This window comes from Anser brachyrhynchus (genome assembly GCF_964034855.1).
Source record: "Anser brachyrhynchus genome assembly, chromosome: 6".
In the NCBI taxonomy this organism is placed as follows: Eukaryota; Metazoa; Chordata; class Aves; order Anseriformes; family Anatidae; genus Anser; species Anser brachyrhynchus.
In genome coordinates this window covers 9,240,099-9,261,975 of record NC_137700.1, presented here as the reverse complement: position 1 = coordinate 9,261,975, position 21,877 = coordinate 9,240,099, and the positions used below count along the sequence as shown (strand labels likewise).

The 21,877-nt window shown below is 37.5% G+C and overlaps 2 protein-coding genes across 11 annotated transcripts in view; both read right to left on the bottom strand.

Annotated features, from left to right (window-relative positions):
* The window catches only part of LRMDA (leucine rich melanocyte differentiation associated), a 668,732-nt gene that overhangs the window by 359,372 nt on the left and 287,483 nt on the right, over window positions 1–21,877 (bottom strand).
* Window positions 1–21,877, bottom strand: part of LOC308197317 (uncharacterized protein) — a 296,269-nt gene that overhangs the window by 34,658 nt on the left and 239,734 nt on the right. For 8 of the 10 annotated variants that reach the window (XR_013952802.1, XR_013952803.1, XR_013952804.1 and 5 more), the window contains 2 exons: window positions 16,262–16,351; window positions 14,053–15,843 (listed from right to left, as the gene is read on the bottom strand). Coding sequence is in view for 2 of the 10 variants with exons in the window: in XM_080597573.1 (XP_080453699.1) it covers window positions 15,840–15,843; window positions 16,262–16,351; window positions 16,438–16,593 (250 nt within the window). In the remaining 8 variants the exon portion in view is untranslated. Of the gene's footprint in view, window positions 334–2,448; window positions 15,844–16,261; window positions 16,352–16,437; window positions 16,594–21,877 lie in introns of those variants that run through there. The other 2 variants (XM_080597573.1, XM_080597574.1) reach the window with 2 other exon arrangements.

Here is a 21,877-nt window from a genome sequence, read left to right as displayed (position 1 = left end):
TGACATACCGTTTCTAACTTAATCAGTAGAAAAATAGGAATTGAGATTATTTTGGAAGGTTTTCCCAACACTAAAACACCTAGCACTGCATTTTGGTTTCTAAATGCACTTCTTGAAACTATAATGAAATATTTCTTTCAAGAATGAATTTTCCACAACAAGGAAAAGAAATCTGTGGATCATCCCTGTCTATCTGTTGTGATAAAACTTTGCAAAGGCGGAGATACATTCTACCCATGAAGTAAGGACTCTTGCTATCCTCCAGCTACACGTTTACATTAAGGAACACAATTCTTCTGTCAAGTTTTCCCATGCCAAGACACAAAGAGGAATCTGCAAAAAAAAAATAGAAGTTCAAGCAAAAACATTTTAATCTGCAAATCCAGGAAAAGAACGATCAGACTTTGCAAGATTTTTATGCAGAAAACTGTTTCAAATATATGCCTCCTATTCTAAAATGCATCACACAGTAACTAACGGAACAATTTTTCTCTTGTTCACTTTATACAACTTTGACACCATTTTCCCTTGCCCTGTGTGCAAATCCGTAAGCCTCCCAAGCTCTGTATGTTGGTCACTCTCTCTTTTCCCTACTTCCCCTTCCCCTGACCATAATGGACGGTTCTCTCCTGGATATCCCAAAAGAGATGTGTCTGGTAAGTGGAAGAGGTCAAACATGAGCATAGCTATTTATTACATATACTGCAACCAGATGGAAGTAACTCATCCATCAAGGAACTCGTCATCCTCATCACATTAGCTTCTTATAAAAAGCCTCCTGCTCCTTCTCCAGTCCACACAGTTCAGCTTCCTCTCTCCTATGCACTTTTAGAAAATGAACCTTCTCTAACCCCATTGCAGTTTTTTCCTTAAATCATTGTTACTTATCACTCCATGGTTATTTTTAAACTTTACTTTTATCAATACTCATCCTGTAGCTATGGGAGATATTAAAAGTGTACCAGGGCAAGGAAGGGCGTTTCTGACACTTGCTCCCTCATTCATCAGCCCCTCATAGGCCCGTTGGTGACAATGAAAAGATTTCACAATACTGTGCGGCAGAAACTCATTCTCCCACTCATCCATCATGCTCAACCTAGCAGCAGTTCTACTGACCTAATCTGTAATGCCTCAATGCTCACTGGAGATTTCTTAAAGACACCCTTCATTGTTGTTAGTTACAAAGAATAAGCCTGTGTTATTAGATAAAGAATTAATGCAATATTGTTTTTATCACCAAGCCCCGCATTCAAAGACTGCAGAGTTAAGAGTGGGCGTGGGAGATGTCTTTTTATCTGGATTTTGTTGAAGATCATACCAACAGGAGATGAAAGAAGTTTTAAATTCACTTCCAGGTGTAGATCGGAATTAAAGCACCAAGTGTGATGCACTGTCACTAATTCATCACTTTTTGGTAGTTACAGGCTAATAGATGCCAGATATTCCACAATAAAACAAAACCACATTAGAGCTTGTTCTTCAGAAAATGACAATCACAAGTAAGTAAGACATAGCTGAATACTTTGCAGGGGGGAAAAAAAAAAAAAAGTGTGTTCCATCAAAGGGAATAATCAGCATCTGCACGAGCAGTTGCACTAAAAAATACAGGGCACCATGAGAAATTTAGTATAGATTTTGTAAGAAGAGAAACAAGTGAGCTGGATGTATGATTTTATCACATTGACAACACCATAGAAGAATGACAGTGCAAACAGTAACTGATCAAAATAAATAAATAGCAATCAATGGTGAATGAAAGTGTCACTTCACTTAACTGAGTTAACTATTATTTTTGATAGCACAATGGATCGTTCATTCACAAAGAAGCAAACTTAACAGTGCAAGATCTTTTATACATGAAAACGACATTGGTCAAAGACTTTGTTACTATGAGGTTTACAAACAACTATGCAAAACTTTTAGCACATTATTTAACCACAGATATAAACATGTAGACAAATACTTGTTACTTCGCCAGTTTATCTACGGGCTGCGAGGACTGCCTAGGTGCCTCAAGGACAATGCCTTGATAGGTATCATCCTGTCACCTTCATTACTACCCAAGATCAATGCCCCACCATTCTAAGAGGACAAACCCATATTGTAACTACAAGCCCCCAGCCTACACAAATATCTACACAATTTAATATATATATATATATATTTTTTTAATGGTTGTGTTTTACCCACAGGAGACCACATAAAGAAATTAAGACATCAGAAATTAACAGACTTGCCCAAGATGACATGAAACCTGATACGTTGCTAGAAACTGATGCCATGATAAATTCTAGGCCAGATTTCTTATACAAGAGTCTATCTTGCTGTCTTCATCTTTACATACTAAGTAGAAAATGTCAGGCCTGGATAATAGGATTAGTTAGTCATAATCCTCAAATGTTAAGTACTAAATAAAATAGTCATAGTTTATGCATGTAAAATGCTTACAATATGCATTATGCAGCATATCAGGGACAAAGACACAATGAATCTCTTCGCTTGTCCTCTAAGTCCTAGTGAGAGAAAAACAGCAGAATATATAATTTTATTTTTAATACAATGCACTAATCTGAGCACAATAAGCTTCTCTGGCTAATAGAACAACAGGGAGGAGAATAACCTGGGATTCACAGTAAGACCTGCATCTGCAGTAGGCTGAAAGGCTGTGCTACTCAGTTTAGCATGCAATATTTACCTGCCCTGCTTAAAGTAGTTGTACATCACCTACTTTAAAAAGCCAGCCATAGCAGGGTGAGGGAGTGGATTCTCCCACTCTGCTCTCATGACACCCCACCTGGAGCACTGTGTTCAGCCCTGGGGCCCCCAGCACAAGAAGGGCATGGATGTATTAGAACAAGTCCAGAGGAGGGCCACGAAGATGATCAAGGGGCTGGAGCACCTCTCCTGTAAACACAGGCTGAGGGAGCTGGGGTCGTTGGAGAGCCTGGAGAAGAGAAGGCTCCGGGGACACCTTATAGCAGCCTTCCAGCACCTAAAAGAGAAAGCTGAGCAGGGACTCTTTGTCAGGGAGTGTAGGGATAGGACAAGCAGTAATGGCTTTAAAGTAAAAGAGGGTAGGTTTAGATTAGATATAAGGATGAAGTTCTTTACTATGAGGGTGGTGAGGCACTGGAACAGGTTGCCCAAAGAGGTTGTGGATGCCCCATCCCTGGAATTGTTTAAGGCCAGGTTGGATGGGGCTTTGAGCAACCTGGTCTGGTGGGATGTATCCCTGCCCATGGCAGGGGGGTTGGAACTAGATCGTCTTTAAGGTCCCTTCCAACCCAAACCATTCTGTGATTCTATACTCAAATAGTGAGTGGCCATTCCACTCAAGACTATCAAGTCATGACAAATATACTAGAAAAAAATGCAAGCAAACAAAAAAAAAAAGTAAATGTTACAGTTTCACCTCCAACATTTTTTTCAAGCACTATTTAGATGACTTTTCCTCCACATCTCTTAAACAGAATCAGATCTTGCCAAGCACTGAGCACCTGCAACATATAAGGTCACTTACCAGAAAACATACCACATTTTACAGGTTTAAAATGCTCAACATTGCATCCAAGAATATGCAGGACAGAAGATCCTCAAAAGAATACCTTTAATGTAATCATAGTACTAAATAAATGTGTTGCACCACAAAATTGGCTTTCAGAAGCTTGTTGGAAATTACAAGAGCAGAGGGAAACATCCATTTCTTCCACAAGACCATCTTTAACAGCATGGATGTGAATCCATGACACCTTCCAGGCTGTTTACGTTCCCTTTTAGCACATGATCTTTATTGTAATGTCCAATCATCGCCTTGGGTTAACTTCTAATACAAAGCCTCTACAACTTTTCAGGGTGCAAGTACCTAACCCCTCATCCTATTATGTCAAGTGAATGTTTTATGCCACTTTTCTTTAAAGCACTGTAAATCTACCTGTTCTACAACATTTACCGAAATAGGGACTGCTGCATTTAAAATTTTTTATTTTTTTTTTTTGCAACAGTCAAGGAATTAGACCCTTAGAGAGACAGAGAGTTCCTTTCATAAATAACAGATTTATCCCATGTTCTATTGAAACTACTTCCCAGGAGAATGTTAGTCAGCATATTCGGCTATATCATATCTTTAGCTGTATTAACTTTTCCATAAGTAATTTAGTATGCCTATCCACTTGGAGGAAAAAAAAAATTGCAAGCTTTTGTACCAACATCCATCCAATAGTTAAATAAGAAGCCAGTGACTTAAGAAGGATTTGAGGTAACCAAGCTCCCTGCAGAATCTGACCCTGAAAAAAATATTACTTATAGATGGTGTATGTTAATCACTGATCCCTGGAAATCTCATCTGAAACATGCCTAATCAGTAATAACCAAACTGTCATACTTAGAGATGACTACATTTCCCAGAATAGCTAAGACTGTTCCAAGGATCAAGATTCATTGTTCCTGTCCTGAACAATTAAGGTCAGGATTCTCCAACATTCAGGTTAGAGCTGCTGTTTTCTCTTATGTCAGGACTAGCGCAAAGCTTCTCTGCATCCCACAAGCAGAATGAGCAATTTTGAAGACACCCAACCCCCCTCTTAATACTTGGAGCTCAGTAGGAGACCAATCCACGGACAATTTTCCTGTCCTAACTTGATGAGCTTAAAATTTTATTAGAAGAAAGTAATATTACAGCTCAAATGAACTGATAGATGAGAGAAAGCCACTGCAACAAAGGCACATACACCGACCTATAATTTGGACATCACAAATCATAATTAAAATGTAAAGTCTCCCATATAATGAACACATGGCTAATTTAACATGCTTATAAAACATGCAAGCTTTTTCTAAATGATCTTTGATGAATTAATGTATATTGACAATTGTATTTATAATACTGTATTTTTTTTTTTAATATATGCACTGGAGGCAGGACAATCACAGAGAGGATGATATGGTTTTCTGCATCCGGGGAACAGAGAAGGGCACTTTTTTATAACCTCAAAAGGCAAAACCCTATTTCAGAAAATGTTATTTAACACACTGATGTGATAAGGTTGAAATTCTCTGACCTAAGACAAGCTATTATTGCTAACTGCTCCCTAAACCCCAGCACTGTGCTTTGGGCTTGGTTATTTATTTATTTATCAGTCTTCCACTTTTTTAAATCCAGCTGCAGACCATCTGATCTCTGCTTTCCTCTTAATGGCTCTTCATTTTGAAGAATGATTTCTTAGAGAAATAGGTTTCAGTCTTGACCAATTTATTTTATTAAAAAATGAGTTGCAGCTGTAAATACTATTGGTAGTTTTAAAATGCTACTATTTTCAAACTAACTTAAAGACTTCTTACAAAAAAAATAAAGCTTTTTATTCAAAGAAAATAAGGTGCAATAATTAATCATGAGTATTTATATACTATGCTTTACATCCCAAGTTTTTATGAACAGTACAAATTCACAAAATATCACAAATACACAAAACTACGGGGACTACTTGACTTTTTCCTAGGTAAGAAAACCCCCTTTAGGTAGAAATGAAAGGGTGTGGGCTGGACAGAGAAAAAAGATGGAAATACATTTTGTGCCTAGATTGGCAAAATGAGTCTGAAACATTTTTAAGCTTTATAATACAGTATTCTGATCGACAAAGTAAAGCAAGCAACTTCCACATGCTTTTTATTTAATAACATATGATGATATGGAGCAGGAACTAAACTACAGCTTGCTGCAACTGAGACTACAACATCACTCAACATCTTCAGAAAGTCCTGATAACGTTTTACGTTGTATGAATTTTGATCTTAAAATGTTATTCCTCATATTTCCTAACCATAATCTGTTATGGTTAAACACCTTTTTTTGTAGTCAAGACCATGGCCCAAATGCCAAGGTATAAGAGAAAGTTATGAATCTTTTTCAAGGTACTTTAAAAGAAAAAATCTATAATACATTTACAACAAAATCTTTCATTCTTTTTAACCTTCCTTTACACGAGTCCTAAAGAAGGCAAATACCACAGAAGACAATGGTGGTGAGTTGAGTTACTCACTTTCCAATTCTACCAGTTGGGTTGGCAAAACCAACGGAAAATGAAAATACTCAACATCTTCCAGAGTACCACCAGAAAAGGAAAAGCTACAGGAAGAATTGCAGAAATGTCCTGGGTCAGCAGGAACACTTTACTCTGCATTGCATTATATTTTGGTTGAATTTGTGAGGCCAACTGGAATTGTGCAACTAGCTGCCTGAGAAAACCTTGAAAATCTCACCTCCAGTTCAAAATAGCACAACATTAGCAAGAAAAAGCATGATGCCACAGACAAGTTCGTATCATTTTATTTGAATCACAGCACACCTTAATCTGTACCAGTATCCAAGATTAGGCATGCAGATTCAAATCAAGTGAAAGGAGATCTTTGCATAATTGCACATTGACAAAATGCAACATTTATCCTAAGACAGAGATAAGGTCCATAAAACACTAACAACATTGTCTTTTATGGTACAGCCTACATATAAATCCTGAGATCAAAAGACCCAAACGTTAAAACAAACTGCTAAAATAAACACACTTGCTGCAGAAGTAACACCAAACTTCAACCCAGACTGTTAAAAATACAAAGCATGTAAAGGAGCTGCTGGAAAATAGGTGATACTGTGTCCCGGTACTCTACTGAATGTGTTTACCAGTCAGGTATTCGTTGGATATTCTTTTTAATCTGACCTTAAAAAAATCTAGAGAAAGCCATTTCAGAATTTTTCTTCAACACTTATCTCAAAAATGGCCCATTTGATTCGTGAACATCTCTAATGTATATCATCAGTGACTGAAGGAGTTTTTTTTATATGATTTTTGACAATTTAACAAGTCCTCCTGACAAATTAAATGGTTGTGTTGACAACTTAACTGTACTGCCAATCAATATTTTCAATTACTTTCATTGTCATTCAGAAAAAATACAACACGAGGTCATACAGTGGTAAAACCAAGTAAAGAAAATAAAATGATGCAGAGTCGTGGGGGAGGGGGCTGTGGGAGGGGACTGAAACTTTGAGGCACAACATGCAATTTAAACACTCTTTGTTTTTCAGGGGAAAGGTTAGGTGTTTCAGAATAACTTCTCTAATTTTAGATCTTGGTGACATCTCACTGAGAATACAACACGGTTTTCTTTCTTCCCATAAGCTATTTAAAAAGTCATTAAACTGGAGCTGCTGCCACATGGCACTTTCAGTGAAATCATCCTCTTTTATTCCATCACTTCACATCATAACCCACATGTTCTTAACTACTAAACCAGCCCTACACAAGGTGTATAAATGCAATTCAGAAAAGTTACACGTCAATTAAGAATTTTTAATATCAGATTCTTAGGTCAAAGTCCTGACAGACCAGCTCTTTAGTGGGGAAAGAGCTGTAGTTTGAAACATTTGTACCATGTTGAAGAAACGCTTCCTGCATGTTGGACTCCTCACAATTTAGCCTTGTTGAGAAATTAATGCCTAACGGCCACCAGTTTACATAAGGCCAATAGTAATTCAGGGTATAAAAAAATACATGAACTAAATGACCAAGAAATTGAAATTACTTTGTCTAGTTTCCTTCTCCTTAATAAAAAATAAATAAATAAATAAATAAATTATATGACTAATATTTCTTGAAAAGAAAAAAAAAGGGGGTGGGGGGGAGATGGTTCTGCATTTTTTTTTCCCCATATGCTCTTATTTTCCCAAGTGATTCTGACAGGTTGCATCACTTGGATTCCATGCCAGAGGCTGTCGAAGCAGAAAGCAATGGTTTCCTGTTGGGCAGATGCAACTTGCTAACAGGACCCATGCTACTGACCTGGCCATCCACTGCACCTGTGACCTCTACACATTGAATGATGATCAGGCAGTTTAATGCCAAATGTCTTTCCTCACAAGATTCAATCTGCAAAGGGGAATTAAAGCAAATGGCCAGTAGTTGCCATAATCTTATTATTTTATGGCTCACCAGCTCAAGAAAATTTGCTTACACATGTCCAGGCACCTGAGCTTTCCGTACATGCCGGGCTGCAGCAGGCCGAGGGTGAGGAGAGGAGACGGCCAGGGGAAGCACACAGGCATGCAGCCAAAACAAGAAGAAGAAGGGGCATTTAGAAGTATGTTTAGGGAAAGCAACTTTCAGATGGGAAGCAAAAAAGCATGCAAAGATGCATTGGAAACAGTGCAGGTAGCAAGCAGATAAATGATTGGAGGCTGGGTTATAAAGAAAAGCAAAAGGAAAGGAAGATATGAAGGTGAGTATAGTTTTCAGTTAATCTGACCATCAACATTTTAAAGGGAAACACCCAAAAATCAATAGTAATTTTAAAAGCACGCTACTGCATATATTATATACATTGTGTGATGCAAGGTAATCATCTCTGCATGAGCATAATGTTGTCCCATTTTTTGTCAGAATTCCTCTGCTGGAAAAATAGCTTCAATAAAGATATTTACTAACATCAATATAACTTCTAGAATAACCAGAATAAACAAGGTTAAGTCCAGTATTATGAAAACACATTACCAGTAAGGTGATATTTATTACTGGTCAACCCATTCATAGATTTTGGTCTCCTGCTATTAGAAACCAATTTATTTTTCACTGCCATATGAGGGAGCAAGAGTGGGGCAAGCTTTTCAGGCAATTGTGTATTTTACAGTCCAGACCTGAGAAAGAAACGTGGGGTGACAGGAAGGACTCTTTTTTCCTCGCAAGACTGGAAAAAGGTATATTGATATAGTGATTAAACACTGTGAACAATTAGAGTACTCTTGGAAAAAATCCAATGAAGTCTTTGGCCACAAAAATCTGAAAATCATGAAAGAGATCACAAAATATTGCCACTGACAATAATTTATGGTGTTTCCTTTAAGCCTAACATTTTAAAGTGGATTTTAAAATCTCTTCTGCATTAACTCAAAATTTGCCACTTTATATTAAGGTTTTTTACATTCAGTTCTAATTTTGAGACATTTTTATTATTTGTACCACTTACATTTAACCAGTCAAATGCCCAGGAGACACTTTCAGTTAGCAAAGGCAAACTGAATAACTGACCCCTTCTTTTTACAAATGTTGGAAAAATATAAAAGATCACAAATGCTGCGACGTACATATATATATATATATATATATATATATATATAAATAAAGCTACCTCATCGTCTTCATCTTTTTAAGATGCACTGTTATTATTCAGGTCAGTAAGCTCCCAAAGCTACAGATACACAGATATACTTTGGTGCAACAAAAAAATAAAATTTGTCTTATGAAGAAGCAGCCTACAGAAGTTTATGTGAAAAGACTGACTTCTTGAAGGAGATTCCATTGCTTGTGTTGCTGCAAAACCAATGGATTCTGCACAGTTCTGTTAACCATCAGCAATTATCTTCCTGTCAAAGCTAAAGGTAACAAATTTCCCCATATCCAGCAAGGCTATATCATCAACCGGACACCAGCATCATTTGACGGAAACTAAATCACGACACCAGCCAACTGCTCTGACAGACAAATGTGCTGCCTCTGAAAATCTAGGCCTATCAGTCAGAGGAGGAAAAAGGTTCTCTCAGCTGGTTTTTCTGAAAAGAGATTAAATGTTGTAGATTCTATAAGTACAGTACCAAGAAAATCCTAAATATGAGAATTATTAATGGACTTTACCACTGGTCTTTTTAATCTTTTGCCAGCATATGCTCATCTATTTTACTGTGGTCTGTCTTGTTTCCTGATGGACATAAAAGGCAGGAACCATGCATTATCCTAGTCTTAATCAGAGGCAGCAGCACAAGAACAATGTACCTCTACCTATCATATGGATAACAATTTAGCACTAGCTGTTCTTTTATAATGAAGACTGTGTAATAAAAGATACCTCTAATATGTCCTGTCCTTATACTTAACAATAACATTCATTTCATGATATGCTACGTAATGAAGATATCACTTAACCTGCACAGCAACAAAGTACTGCATTATCACAATGCAATTACAGTTTGGCTGGAATTTCCTGATAATCTGTAGCTGGAACTCGCATTTTTTTTCCCCAAAGGGACGTACAGTACAGTAGATCAGCCTGTAACTGCAAAACTACAATTTGAGTATGGCTATCTTTAACCCATGTAATACCCACGGTATAAAAAATGTGATGCTTTGTAAAGTGGTGCTATATATTGTTAAATAAAAATCAAAGAACTTCCATTGACAAGTCAGTGAGATATTTTTCTTACAGGATCTGGTGTCACATTAAATGAAATCACAGGCACAATTTATCTGGTGGAAGTTCCAGTGGAAAGCCTATAAGAGGGACTTGATGTCTGAGGGGATTGATAGTACCAGAAAATGCCCTTCACCCCTAGGTCACTGGTTCAAATGTGGGCCAAGCTAGTTGTGACCTAAAGCTGTTACTATTCGACAGCTGTTCGATGACCTATGTGAAATGAGCAGATTCAGACTGGTACCTATCAAAGAGATGTCCACTTCTCAAGGAACATACAGCTCCAGTAGACATCAATCATCCTCCTTGTTGGAAATATCTGAGGAGCTTCCAGCAGCTTTAGAAATTGTATGGGCTGTATGGACACGGTTCCCTGAGGCACCAACTCCACACAGGGGCTGCTATACACAGCCTGCTTTGGGAAAGACCACACATACAGACATCCTATATTTCATAAGCCTGGAAGAGTTTTAGACCTGTGAGACTGCTTTCCCATAAAGCAAACGTAGCCCTAAGTAAACTTAAACTACAAACAACCTCCCCCCCAGAACATACTGTGAAATCTGATAATTAAATTTTCAACTCCAGATTGTATTTTTACCACAAGTGTTTATAGTTCACATGTAGAAGAGAGTAAGTTAAAACAAGGTTCAATTTAAAAGACTACATTGTTTCCTTTTTTTTTTTTTTTTAATTTTAAGTACTCTGCCAAATTGGGAAATTTTATATAAAACAGAAGAACAGAGGGACAGAGGGAACGAGGCCAAGACCTGGAGTTAAGTGAGAAACAGTGCAGCAAAAGAGACACAAAATAGCATTTCAACAGTTTCATGCAGCTACCTTCTATTCTAAATATAAGGGACTGGGTACTTTTCCCCTCTTTGGGAGACTGCAGTTCAATAGGAGTTCTCCAAAGAGCTTAAACATAAATCAAACATTTTCGTATTGGGACCACAGTCCTAGATGGTGTAACCTGAGGAGAGACATCTACTACTTTTTGCCTTTCCTTTTTGATCACTCTTACATAAAGAGCAATAACTATTCTCTGCTTTAAAACAAAGAGTGCACCAAACATAGACGTAACAGCATGAAAGTTTCCAGAACACCACAAGCCTACTTTTCAGTAGTTTTAGAGCTCACATGATAAAGTACCAAACACCTTCTAAAACCCAGATCCGAAAAAGGGATCCTCTTAATGTAGCTTCATGGTGGGCCTCAGATCAATCAGAACATGAAGCACACATGAGATCTAATATGAGGTATTTATTTTAAGTTCTTAATGGTTTAAATGCATTAGCATAAACAAGCTTCTGATACTTGTATGAACCCAATACTGCTGCATGATTTTAGAAACATAAAAGCTAGAAACTATTCAAGTGGAGAACTTAGTTTTTTAACAGCTAGCTTATTCACTATTCAAGTAAGCATTCAAACCAAAGAAAAAGCTAACCTGGATAAGTGATGAAAATTCTTAGCTTGACTCTACTTTTAACCTCTTTGAGATACCTAAATTACATAAATAAACAAGCTATTCTTATTTATTCTGCATCAAAATTATGCTTGTGAAACACTACCTTTTAATTAGCATGCTTTATAACATGGAACAAAAAGTATTTAAATGAAACACATAATTAAAGCATATGTCATGCTGAATCATCTTCATTTATATCACAATACACCAGTGCCATGACACTGTTGCTACAGGCTCCAAATGCTAACGGAGGGAGGACATTTTTTACCTACCACTAGGAAATTCATCCAAGAGTCCACATTTGTCTAAACTAATCCTATTAACGTACTTGCCACTGCTTGTTGCAAAAGGACCTATACATGTAGTTTAAGATTACAGCAAGTACTTCCCTTGTTCTACATACTGATCAGTGCATGTATAGGGGTATAGGCAAGAGAAGAAAGGAAATAAAATGAAACTACCAAATTTTTCAGCCTGTCACAGCATAGTAACTGAAATATGTTATTTTCCTTTACAAATTAATATTTCTGTTACAAACCATTGAAGGAAGTTTATAATGCCAATAACACCTGCGAAATCAGTCACTACTGTAGTTAATGACTGGTTTGGTAGATTGTTAACTGCCCTTAACTTCCCATGAGTGGTTAACTAACAAACCAGTCATTACCTACTTCATGGGGATTAGAGGTTAAACATAAACTTGATTACAAGCTATAAATGTAAGTAATTTGATATGTTATTGGTTATTACAAAAATATATGGTAATAATTTCCTCTTTAATGAAAGGGAGCATGTTTTTAGTGGTCCCCAGTTTCTTGTTGAGGCTTAGGAAAAGAGATCAGTGAATGATTAACAGCTACACTCTTATGATGGGCATCTGGGGCTAGGTGGCAAAAATGAATACTCACCACTTATCTGTGTCATTAAACTACAAAAATATCATTCTATCTGTACAATAAACAGATTTGTAGGCAGTGTTCTTAAGTTTCAGTTTGAAATGCTTGCGGCTGGTAGGTGCAGTTTTTGCATGCACATGCCTGGGGAAGGAAAGTTAATCCTTTGCTTACATTCTCGATAAATCACAAATTTGAAGGGTTCAAATATATATAATTATTAATCCAGAATAATCTTTCCAATGTAATGGTGTCATTACTTGTAGGAAACTGGAATATACTTTTGCTTTTCAAGACCATAAGGTAAAATTAAAACACAGAAAAATAATAAACATCTTTGTTATTTGAAATAGAAACATCTGAATCAAAGTGATTAGCTTAAAAATCATTGGAAACCTGTGAATTTTCCAAAACTTTTTTGCACCTTCAAAACAGCTTTTAGAGCAATGTCGTTTCTATTACTGTGCTGCTTGGATTTCTGTGATATGTCCTGTATTCTCATCTCCCTACTTCTCAGCACTTTCTCTTCAAATCTGAAGATACTCCCTGACAAAAGAAATGCATGCAGAAATTATATGTATTATTGTTACTGAATAATGGGAAAAATATTTCCCAAACTACTAGAGAAAAATTACACTGAGTACATTAATCATTTTATACAATTTTACTAAATACCTGTCCCTATCATACCCTATGTCCCTTGCTGGATAGAGTATAAGGACCAAATAAGTTACAAAGTCAACAGGCCTCTGGCCTTGTCCTGACACAAGTAGCAGAGCCCAAGGAAACAAATGAAAAGGGGAGCTAAACACACTTATGAACCTGCCCGAGACACCTTGAGCTTTTACTCCAGCAGGGCAACAGGAAGCATGCAAGAGTACTTCCTCTCTCTGCCTCCACTGTGGAAGTTTGGTCTTGCAAGTGGCAGAATGGAAAATACGGGTCATCGTTTACCTGCATCCAGGGAAAATGCATTTGTTATCCTGTACTGCATAAGACATAAAAGAAATACAGGAGTCTGCACAAAGGGAGGACTTCGGAGGATGGTTTATGTTTCTCTGCATCACTCAGACTTCTGAACCTCTAGAAAGAGTGGGTTGTTCAGTATCCAGAGTTAGGATGGGGGTAAATGGTTGAAGCTTCCCAGGGCTGTGTAAAGCACCAGGGAAGCTACTCATGCATTTATTAATCTATATCTATTAAATTAGATGGTAAACATATATAAGATGGTCAGCACTGATCACCAAGACTGATCAGAAGAGCTCTCTCTTTCTGTCCCAGAACTGATACCTGTCCAAATGATTACTGTCCAAATGTTCAGAAATTAATAGGTAAATCTTAGCCTTTAAGCTTGGTGAGTCTGGGAGGTAGATCACAGAAACAGGTCCAGAAATATCAGAAAGCTAAAAGATGAAACAAAGTCCGGGTATCTAAACATCTAGGTGCATAAGCTAAGAATAAGCCAGCTATTCACTGTGTCCTCTACTGGCAGCACAAACTGAAGAAATAATTTTGTACAACGTAGGGCAGAGAGTAATTTGGATTTCCAGAGATGAACAGAATGCCTTAATCCATTGGCAAATGCTAGAAAGAACTAAAAAGCTGAGGTAGGGCAGGAAAATATCATTCTATGGTCACCCTACTGAGCTCAACCTAATAACCTGCTATGTTCTATGCTAATTAAAGAGTTTGAACAGCCTGTAGCACCGAATCTCAAGTACATTTTTGTGGCACTCAGACAATGAAGTGGTAAGTAAACATGGCAAGTTCTAAAGCAAAAGACACTCACAAACTTCAGCTTAATAGAAGGAAAAAATATCCTATCATGAAACTGTAAAAGCACATTAAGACAGAGATTACAAAAGCGTTTGTCATCACAATTATTTTTGTTATTCTTTAAAAAGAGAATTGAAGTTATTGAGGGAGATGGTACTGAACTGCTGTTGGAATGTTAGGCTTGGAGGATCAAAAATGTCATACATCTAAATATATGCAATTTTAATTGCATCAGCCATGGGGGTCGGGGGGGAGAAATCAAAGCTGTGAAGTTGACTCAGAGAACACCACTCACAAAGAAAAAGCATTGTTGACTAAAACGTAAACTTGGACTCCAGCAAAAAAGGCAAATTACCTTAGCCTCTGGCTTTAACGTTATAGCCCACTGTCAATCAGCTCCTAACCTGTAGTTCTGTAGTTTAATTTACCATATGGCAAGCCACAATTTTTTTTTTTAAATAATGTTTTCTTTTGGAAAAATTTTGGAATTTTGGAAAAATTATATTACTTAAGAATGGCTAATGACTAATTGATTCTAATTCTCTTAAGAAGAGAAAAAGCAAAAAAACACACACACACACACCTCTCCCAAATTTTGACGATAGGTTTTTACTTTCATTGTTTCTTTTCTCATTAAGAGTCTTGTAACACTGGGAAACTACCTCATAGTAAAAATTTGGCCATCACTATATACACCTTCATCACTATAGTGACACTATAGCGGCATCATTACAGCCACCTTCTTTTCTCAAGGCCCCAGTTTATTTACTGTGGTATAAGAATATATTTAATGATATTATAGGTAGTGCAGAATTCCTTCCAACAGCTGAGACTCAGGAAAAATGTGGTTTCAATGATGTTCTGTGTGGTCCCACCAAAAATAGATTGGTGCTTTCTGCACTAGCAATTAGGATGTTTTCAACACAGGAGGAAGGGTTTGGTTGTATATGTACCGTAGCAGCATATGCTAAACAGTATTAAGTATTGCATATACAGGCCACCAGCTTCGCAGCTCCATTTCAGCAATAATGCTCAGCATTTTTACGTCATGATTATTATACAATAAAGATATTAATTTCTCATTATGCTATTGGTGCAGATATGACAGCGTTTATACAGATTCTTAAAGTTATTAACCCATTACTTTAAATCACTGGAACTGCTGCTGGTTTGTGATCAGTTGGAAAAGAATTGTGCATCAAAACAGCGGGTGCTGGTTCTTGTCTTCTGCTGGAAAATTCCTTCAAACGCAAAGCCTTCAATGACAACACCTTCTAATGCTGCGTGGAAATTTCAGGCAGGCTGATGTCAGAAGATTTACAGGACCTTTCAAAACCAAATACTGGGTACTGGGAACCCTCACATCCAGTCCAAGTGGCATTTCCCAGTACACACACCTGCCTGCAGCACGCACCCCAGCCTAGCAAGCTCCACTTCAGTGGTTCCCAGCCTGGAGCAGTGACTGTATGCTACCTACAAAGGAATCAAAAAAAAAAAAATCCAAATTTTGAACCCTTTCGTGCTATCCCTTTGTGTACTTTCAGCTGGCACAGCATAAGAGACCAGGCAGAAGTGGCGGCCCTACTAACTGAATCACCCAGCATGTAACAGCAAAAACACGATGAAAACTCGGAAGTATAAGAAAAACAGGAAAGGTAATGTGGGAGAAGGTATAAGTAAAATTGGCAGCAGTGGAGAAAAAGGTGAAGTAGTGCAGAGGTAGGCTACTCCTCTGCACAAAACAGATGAGTCCTTTCTGAGGAGAGGTTCTGCCAGGAGGTCTGTCACACTGCAGTGTATCCCCCCAGAGAATAGGCTGGCTTAGGAGCTAACCTCCCAGTCTGCCCATCAAGTAACAAAGCAGCATCAATTATATATTTTAGTGTACTACCTTAATAAGCCTTCCTTTTCACTCGGTGTAGCTGAGACTGTCAGTATGTCTTCTGTAAAGCTTCTAAAATCATCAATAATCACAAGTACCCTATAAGACATAAGCATGATCCAGTAGATAGAGCACAAAACTAGAAAATGGCAGGAGAAGCATCTTGTCCTGTGCCTGCTGCCAACCTCAGACTCTCCCTCTCTCTGCCCCAGTGGCCCCAGGCTCTCCAGGACAGGACCATGTCACAATGCTCCATCCCAGGTTTGAACCTCCAGACTGGTATTGGCACCTCCTGCACCACCAGAAGTCTGTCCTTCATACAGCATTTTATCAGCCTCACTCTGTATGGACAGATAACCCCAAATGAGATGAGACAGAAAGCAAGTGAGGAAGCAGAGGCATTTAACTACATATGAATTTAGAGTCAAACATCAATTTTTTTTAGCACACTGTAATTTTGTAAATTGCATAATAATGATTGAGAGTTTTCTCTAGGAGGAATTTGAATTGAGAATCAAAAGTACACAGAAGTTTGAGGTGCAGAAAGTGAGTTTTTATTAAAATAAGCCTTTAAACCTGTCTCAATGTATTTTCAAGTAGTTAATGTAAATCAAAAACAAAACAAAAAAAATACAAGTTAAACAAACCTTCACTAAACATTGCCAAGAATATTTTCAAGTGCTGGGAGATCCGCCCCTTCTCTTTTTGGGGGGGTGGCCCTGGGGGAGGGATTGATTGTATGTGAGAGGGAAACGATTAAGTGCATAAGACATACTGGAAACCTATCCAGAGCATTTTAAAAGCTGAAAATAAAGGCTTGAGAAATACATTTTGGGGACTGAAAGGAGAATTGATACAGAAAGCTAACCTGGCATGATTTTAGGGGATATATCTAAAAAGCCTAATCATTGATAATTCACAATTTGTGGGCCTGGTGGGATTTCATGCAGAGCACTAGCCTCACTAAGGTAATTGGTGCTATTGAAACAACACTGGCTCAGCAGCATGCTGCTTTCTTCCTCGCCTCTGGGCACAGGAAGGATCAATATTTGTTAGGATTGCTTCTTGTTCCAACAATGTAAGATTTACAATACTTGCTAGGATTCTCACTTTGTCTTCACACAACTCATCAGTGGAACCCAATTACTAACCTCAGACAAACAACATTAACATGAGCCTCTATGCTTCTTTATTGCCCTTCATCCAAGTCTCATTTCAGGGTCTTCAGGCAGTGCCACTATAACAGATACTACACTTTAAAGTGTGCTCCAAGGAATAAATTTTCAGTCTTTCATTACTCGTACCTTGATTTACTTCATATCATCTTGCCGCTATAGACAAAGATAACACACTGTAAATTACAGCCATCCTGTCTTGTAGTTTCAGAGGTAGGGGGAAGGCAGGGAGTGATGCTTTTGTGCTACAATTAGCACTGGGCACCAGAGCTTCATTGCTATCATCACTAGTGACTGAGTCTTGCTTATCAAAGATGCAAACCCATTATTTCACATAAACTCGTTTCCTAAATTGCTGTATATTTCTTTCATACTCTGATAAATAAGAAGCTCTACAGTAAGAGAAAAATACATATTTTTATATTGTTTATTGCATTAACTTCAGATAGGTAATCTCATTTAACTTTACTCATGGGGCTATTTCTGTAAATTTTTCAGTCCTGATGTCTTAATAACACAGTGGCTTCCGATAGTTTGCTGTTCATTACGATCTCATTCAAGCTCAATACACAGAAGCAAAACCCCAAACCAGATAATTCTGTTTCAAACATTTTAACTATTCGTGCAGAGTTGGCAATAGAAAGCTTGGAAAACAGTCATTGGAAAAATTCCTTCAAGTTAGCTGTTGCAGTACCCCCTTATTTGTCCTACAATTTCCTCCATCCTCCATCCTATTCCAGTGGCTGATAACTAAGAACATTAGTTTTATGCGACTTGTCAAGCTCAAATGAAAAGAGAGCTAACTTTAATGACACTGCAATTAATCGCCCCAATAGACAGACAGCTAAAAGACAAGATATTGACTTCATTAAGGATAATGTATTATGTCATTAAGTTGGTAGGGTCACCTTGTGTATCATATATGCTCGCTAATATATTGGCATTTTCCTCAAATAAGATAAATTCAGATGAGTGATAAAGCTGATTAGAAAATGTTTAATCTAAAGAGGCTGGTTTCCTTATATTCCACTTTGCAGCTCCAGGTATAAGTGGACTAGTAAAACCCCATTGTAGAACCGGGTTTACCTCAAATAACAGATCTTAGCAATTTATAATCTTTTGGGGCTATTTTGTTCATCTCCTTGTGTCCCCCCCACACACACACACACACTCCTCCCTCCACTCCCCATTTATTTATTATTTGCCCAGGCTGTATTTCAAATTTGTTTTTAAATGTATAACCTTCTTCAGCACATGTAAGATTAAAATGACCACTGCATGCTAAATTAGTACTTCTGTATGAAGGCTTAACCCTTTACAAAGGCTTAACCCTTTACAAATCAGGAGTTTGAAATGAGTTTAGTTTGAAAGAGCTACTATGATAATGAGCTATTATAAAGCCAATCATTCCTTCTAATTAAGAAATTTTCCCTTTTTATCCCAATCTAAAAGTGGTGTTGCTGGGGAGGATTAAATCTATTTTTTTTTAAATCAATAGCATGGAATATTTGCAAATTAAGACATGTGAAAGCAATTCATGCCACTCAATATCACACAAATTAAACAGTTTTTTGACATTCACTGCCTTCCTAGGATACTAGGATACAGTAGGCAGGCATGTTTCTAGCACCAGCATTATTTTCTAAGATTTCCAAGTAAACAGAGACCTGCACATTTCGTCACACTAGTGACTATCTGCATATTCCAGGTTTGTAAATTACTTAATAATGTAAGGTAAACCTAATGTTCTACAAAAAAAAAAATATTTTATACACATGATCTGCCCATTCCATAAACATTGCTTCAACAAAGTGAAATAAAAAAAATAAACAGGACCCTTTATTTAAAAACCTCTTCAATGTAAGATTATGCTACTGTGTTTAGATTTGCGTTTATTAAAGTAAGAGCTTTCAGATGCCAGACTGGTTTGTTCAGATCTGACCCAACAGCCTAAATCTTCTGCAATCTTGTTTTAAAAAATAATTTGAAGTATCACAGTAAATAAGTTATATAGTATGCATAAGACCTGGGTAAAAATCTACAGATTTGCTTCATCCAGTGAACAGCAACATATTTTAAAATGAGCATGCTTGTTTGCCTGTTGCTATTAATTTATTTCAGCAGTTCCTTGAGAAAAAAATGATACTCTGGAGGATAACAGTCTGTTAATGGTCAGTTTGCCTCAACACTACCGTAGGCAACACACACAACCTCCTTTTAAAGAACAAACTCTAATTAGCATCGCCTACAATTCCTCATTCCAAACCATACCTTTTAACCTGTACCCCATCTTTTCCAATATTTCCATTAAGGTTGTCAAAAGCAGAAGTTTGGGAACCTTTCTTTGTGACCTTGGCATTTCTTCTCAGGCTTAACGTATTGGCATTTTTTCCTCTGACTGCATCGCTTCTCATTTGTCATGATTATTGTTGAATTTTTCAACTGTCATTCCCGAACGTAAATCAATGGTTGTCGACTTCCCCTTTGTCATATCTGCACTGCCAACAGCCTTTCCCTTCTAAATGAGGCTTCCTCCCTTTCCATCCATTAAAAAAGGCCTGTCTTTTGGAGAAGTCAATCCTTTGTTAGGTCACTCCATTTATCATTCTTCCAATCAGTACCTGACACACTTATTCAGCCAGGTCTTCAACCACACAATCATTGTTCATTTTGGGAGGGGGGAGAAGGGGAGAAAGAAGGGGGTACTTTATTTATGCGTGGTGTTTTTTGCCATCCATCTTGACCAGTTTTCTATTTTTCAATGCCCTTGTATCTTTAGGGTCCTCACTTGCTTGAAGGAAACATGAAATTTTTTTTTGGAGGGGGGAAAGAGGGGGGACACAACGCTCCCAGTGGGGAAAAAGAGGAGAGCACATGCTTATCCCGAGAAAACATTTTGCTGTATTAAGAATAAAGAGATACTAAAAGTGGGAGAAGCATCTAGCATAGCAAATTCAGTTCTGTTACAAAAGGACTCTTAAAAAAAAATCACTTCTGTTTAAAAAAAAAAAAGTGGAACAAAAATAGGAATGGATTGCATGACCTTTTTGACAAGGTTTAAGTCATATAAAGTTATATTACAATAAAACAAGTTTCTAAGCAGAATATTGGTTCATAGTGACTTACAGAAGCCTTCAGGACGTGACTTGTTCAATAAAGAAAAGGAAGTTAGTATCTGTTATTTATGCGGCTACAGTCACGTTTGGTTGAACAAATTCACACAGCTTCGATCCCCTCTACTAATATTTCAAACAGGCCTGCAAACAATGTTATTAAGTTGCCTTTGTCATTGCTGGGTATTAGGTTAAAAAAAAATGCCTGAAGTTTATTAAAGCCACCCACAAAAGCAACAGATTCTTTCTATTGTTTCTTGTCTCAGATTAGAGATGAGTCAATAGCTAACATGTATCCATCAGGCATCCCCACCCCCAGATTTTTAGGGGCACAAAAAGAAATAACTACACCAAGGTCTAAAAACCACCCTTCACTACAACAAACTGATCCCAAGCTCCTTCTATTATAAAAACATTACCCCACGTCGTGTAAGTCTAGCCACTTCCCATTAAATAACTCAAATGGGAAAAGAGAACATTGCACATCATGCAAAGGTAATTTCTCTCAGAAAGTAAAAAGAAAAGAAGCAAGCTCCTACTACTGCTACTTCGCAATGTGATAAAACACTTCATGTGAGGTCAGATCCGTAAGTTTGACTAAAATCCTGAGCAGTAATAATTAGCAGGAGGAGTGCTTACTGTCTGGAGATCCTGAGGCTGCAAGGACAACAGACCCAGGTTCAAGCATCATGCAGACCTCCTGCCATTAGCATTCCATACTTCTGTTAACCTGATCCTTTACCCCAGATACAGACAGACAGTTTAGTGCCATCTCCTCCCATCCTTTCTTTCTAAAATGTGAAAACCTGAAGTCAGGCAAAGTACGCAACTATTCTCTTCCAAGATCTTTCCAAAAGGAAGTCTGCTGGAAAGCCTTCAAAATCCTGCTGCCTACTAGATCACCATGAATATGGGTTTTCTATATAGTTTCTGGCTCCCTACCAAAGCCAAAAAGACGTACAAATCAGGTTTCATGTTACTGTTTGTTTGTTTTTTTCTCATGTTTTCTTCAGGAAGACTAATACACTTGGTCAATCCCAACAATGCCTGGACACCACTAGTATACTTGGTTCAGGAAAAGAACAAAGTACACATAGACTTAGAAAGTGAGATATGAGAGGCGGGGTCTTTGACGTATGTGGTTTAAATTGCTTGATGTGTCACATGTTATAATTTGACCAGGAGTCATTCAAACAAGAAATTAAATTATCTACTTCTTATTTGCAAGCAACTACACATCCCACAGATTATTATAGAAATTCATCAATATAATGTTGGAAAATGCAAGTCATACAAGGATCTTGGGTGGGTACATCAGCAGGAAAGCCAGACCAATG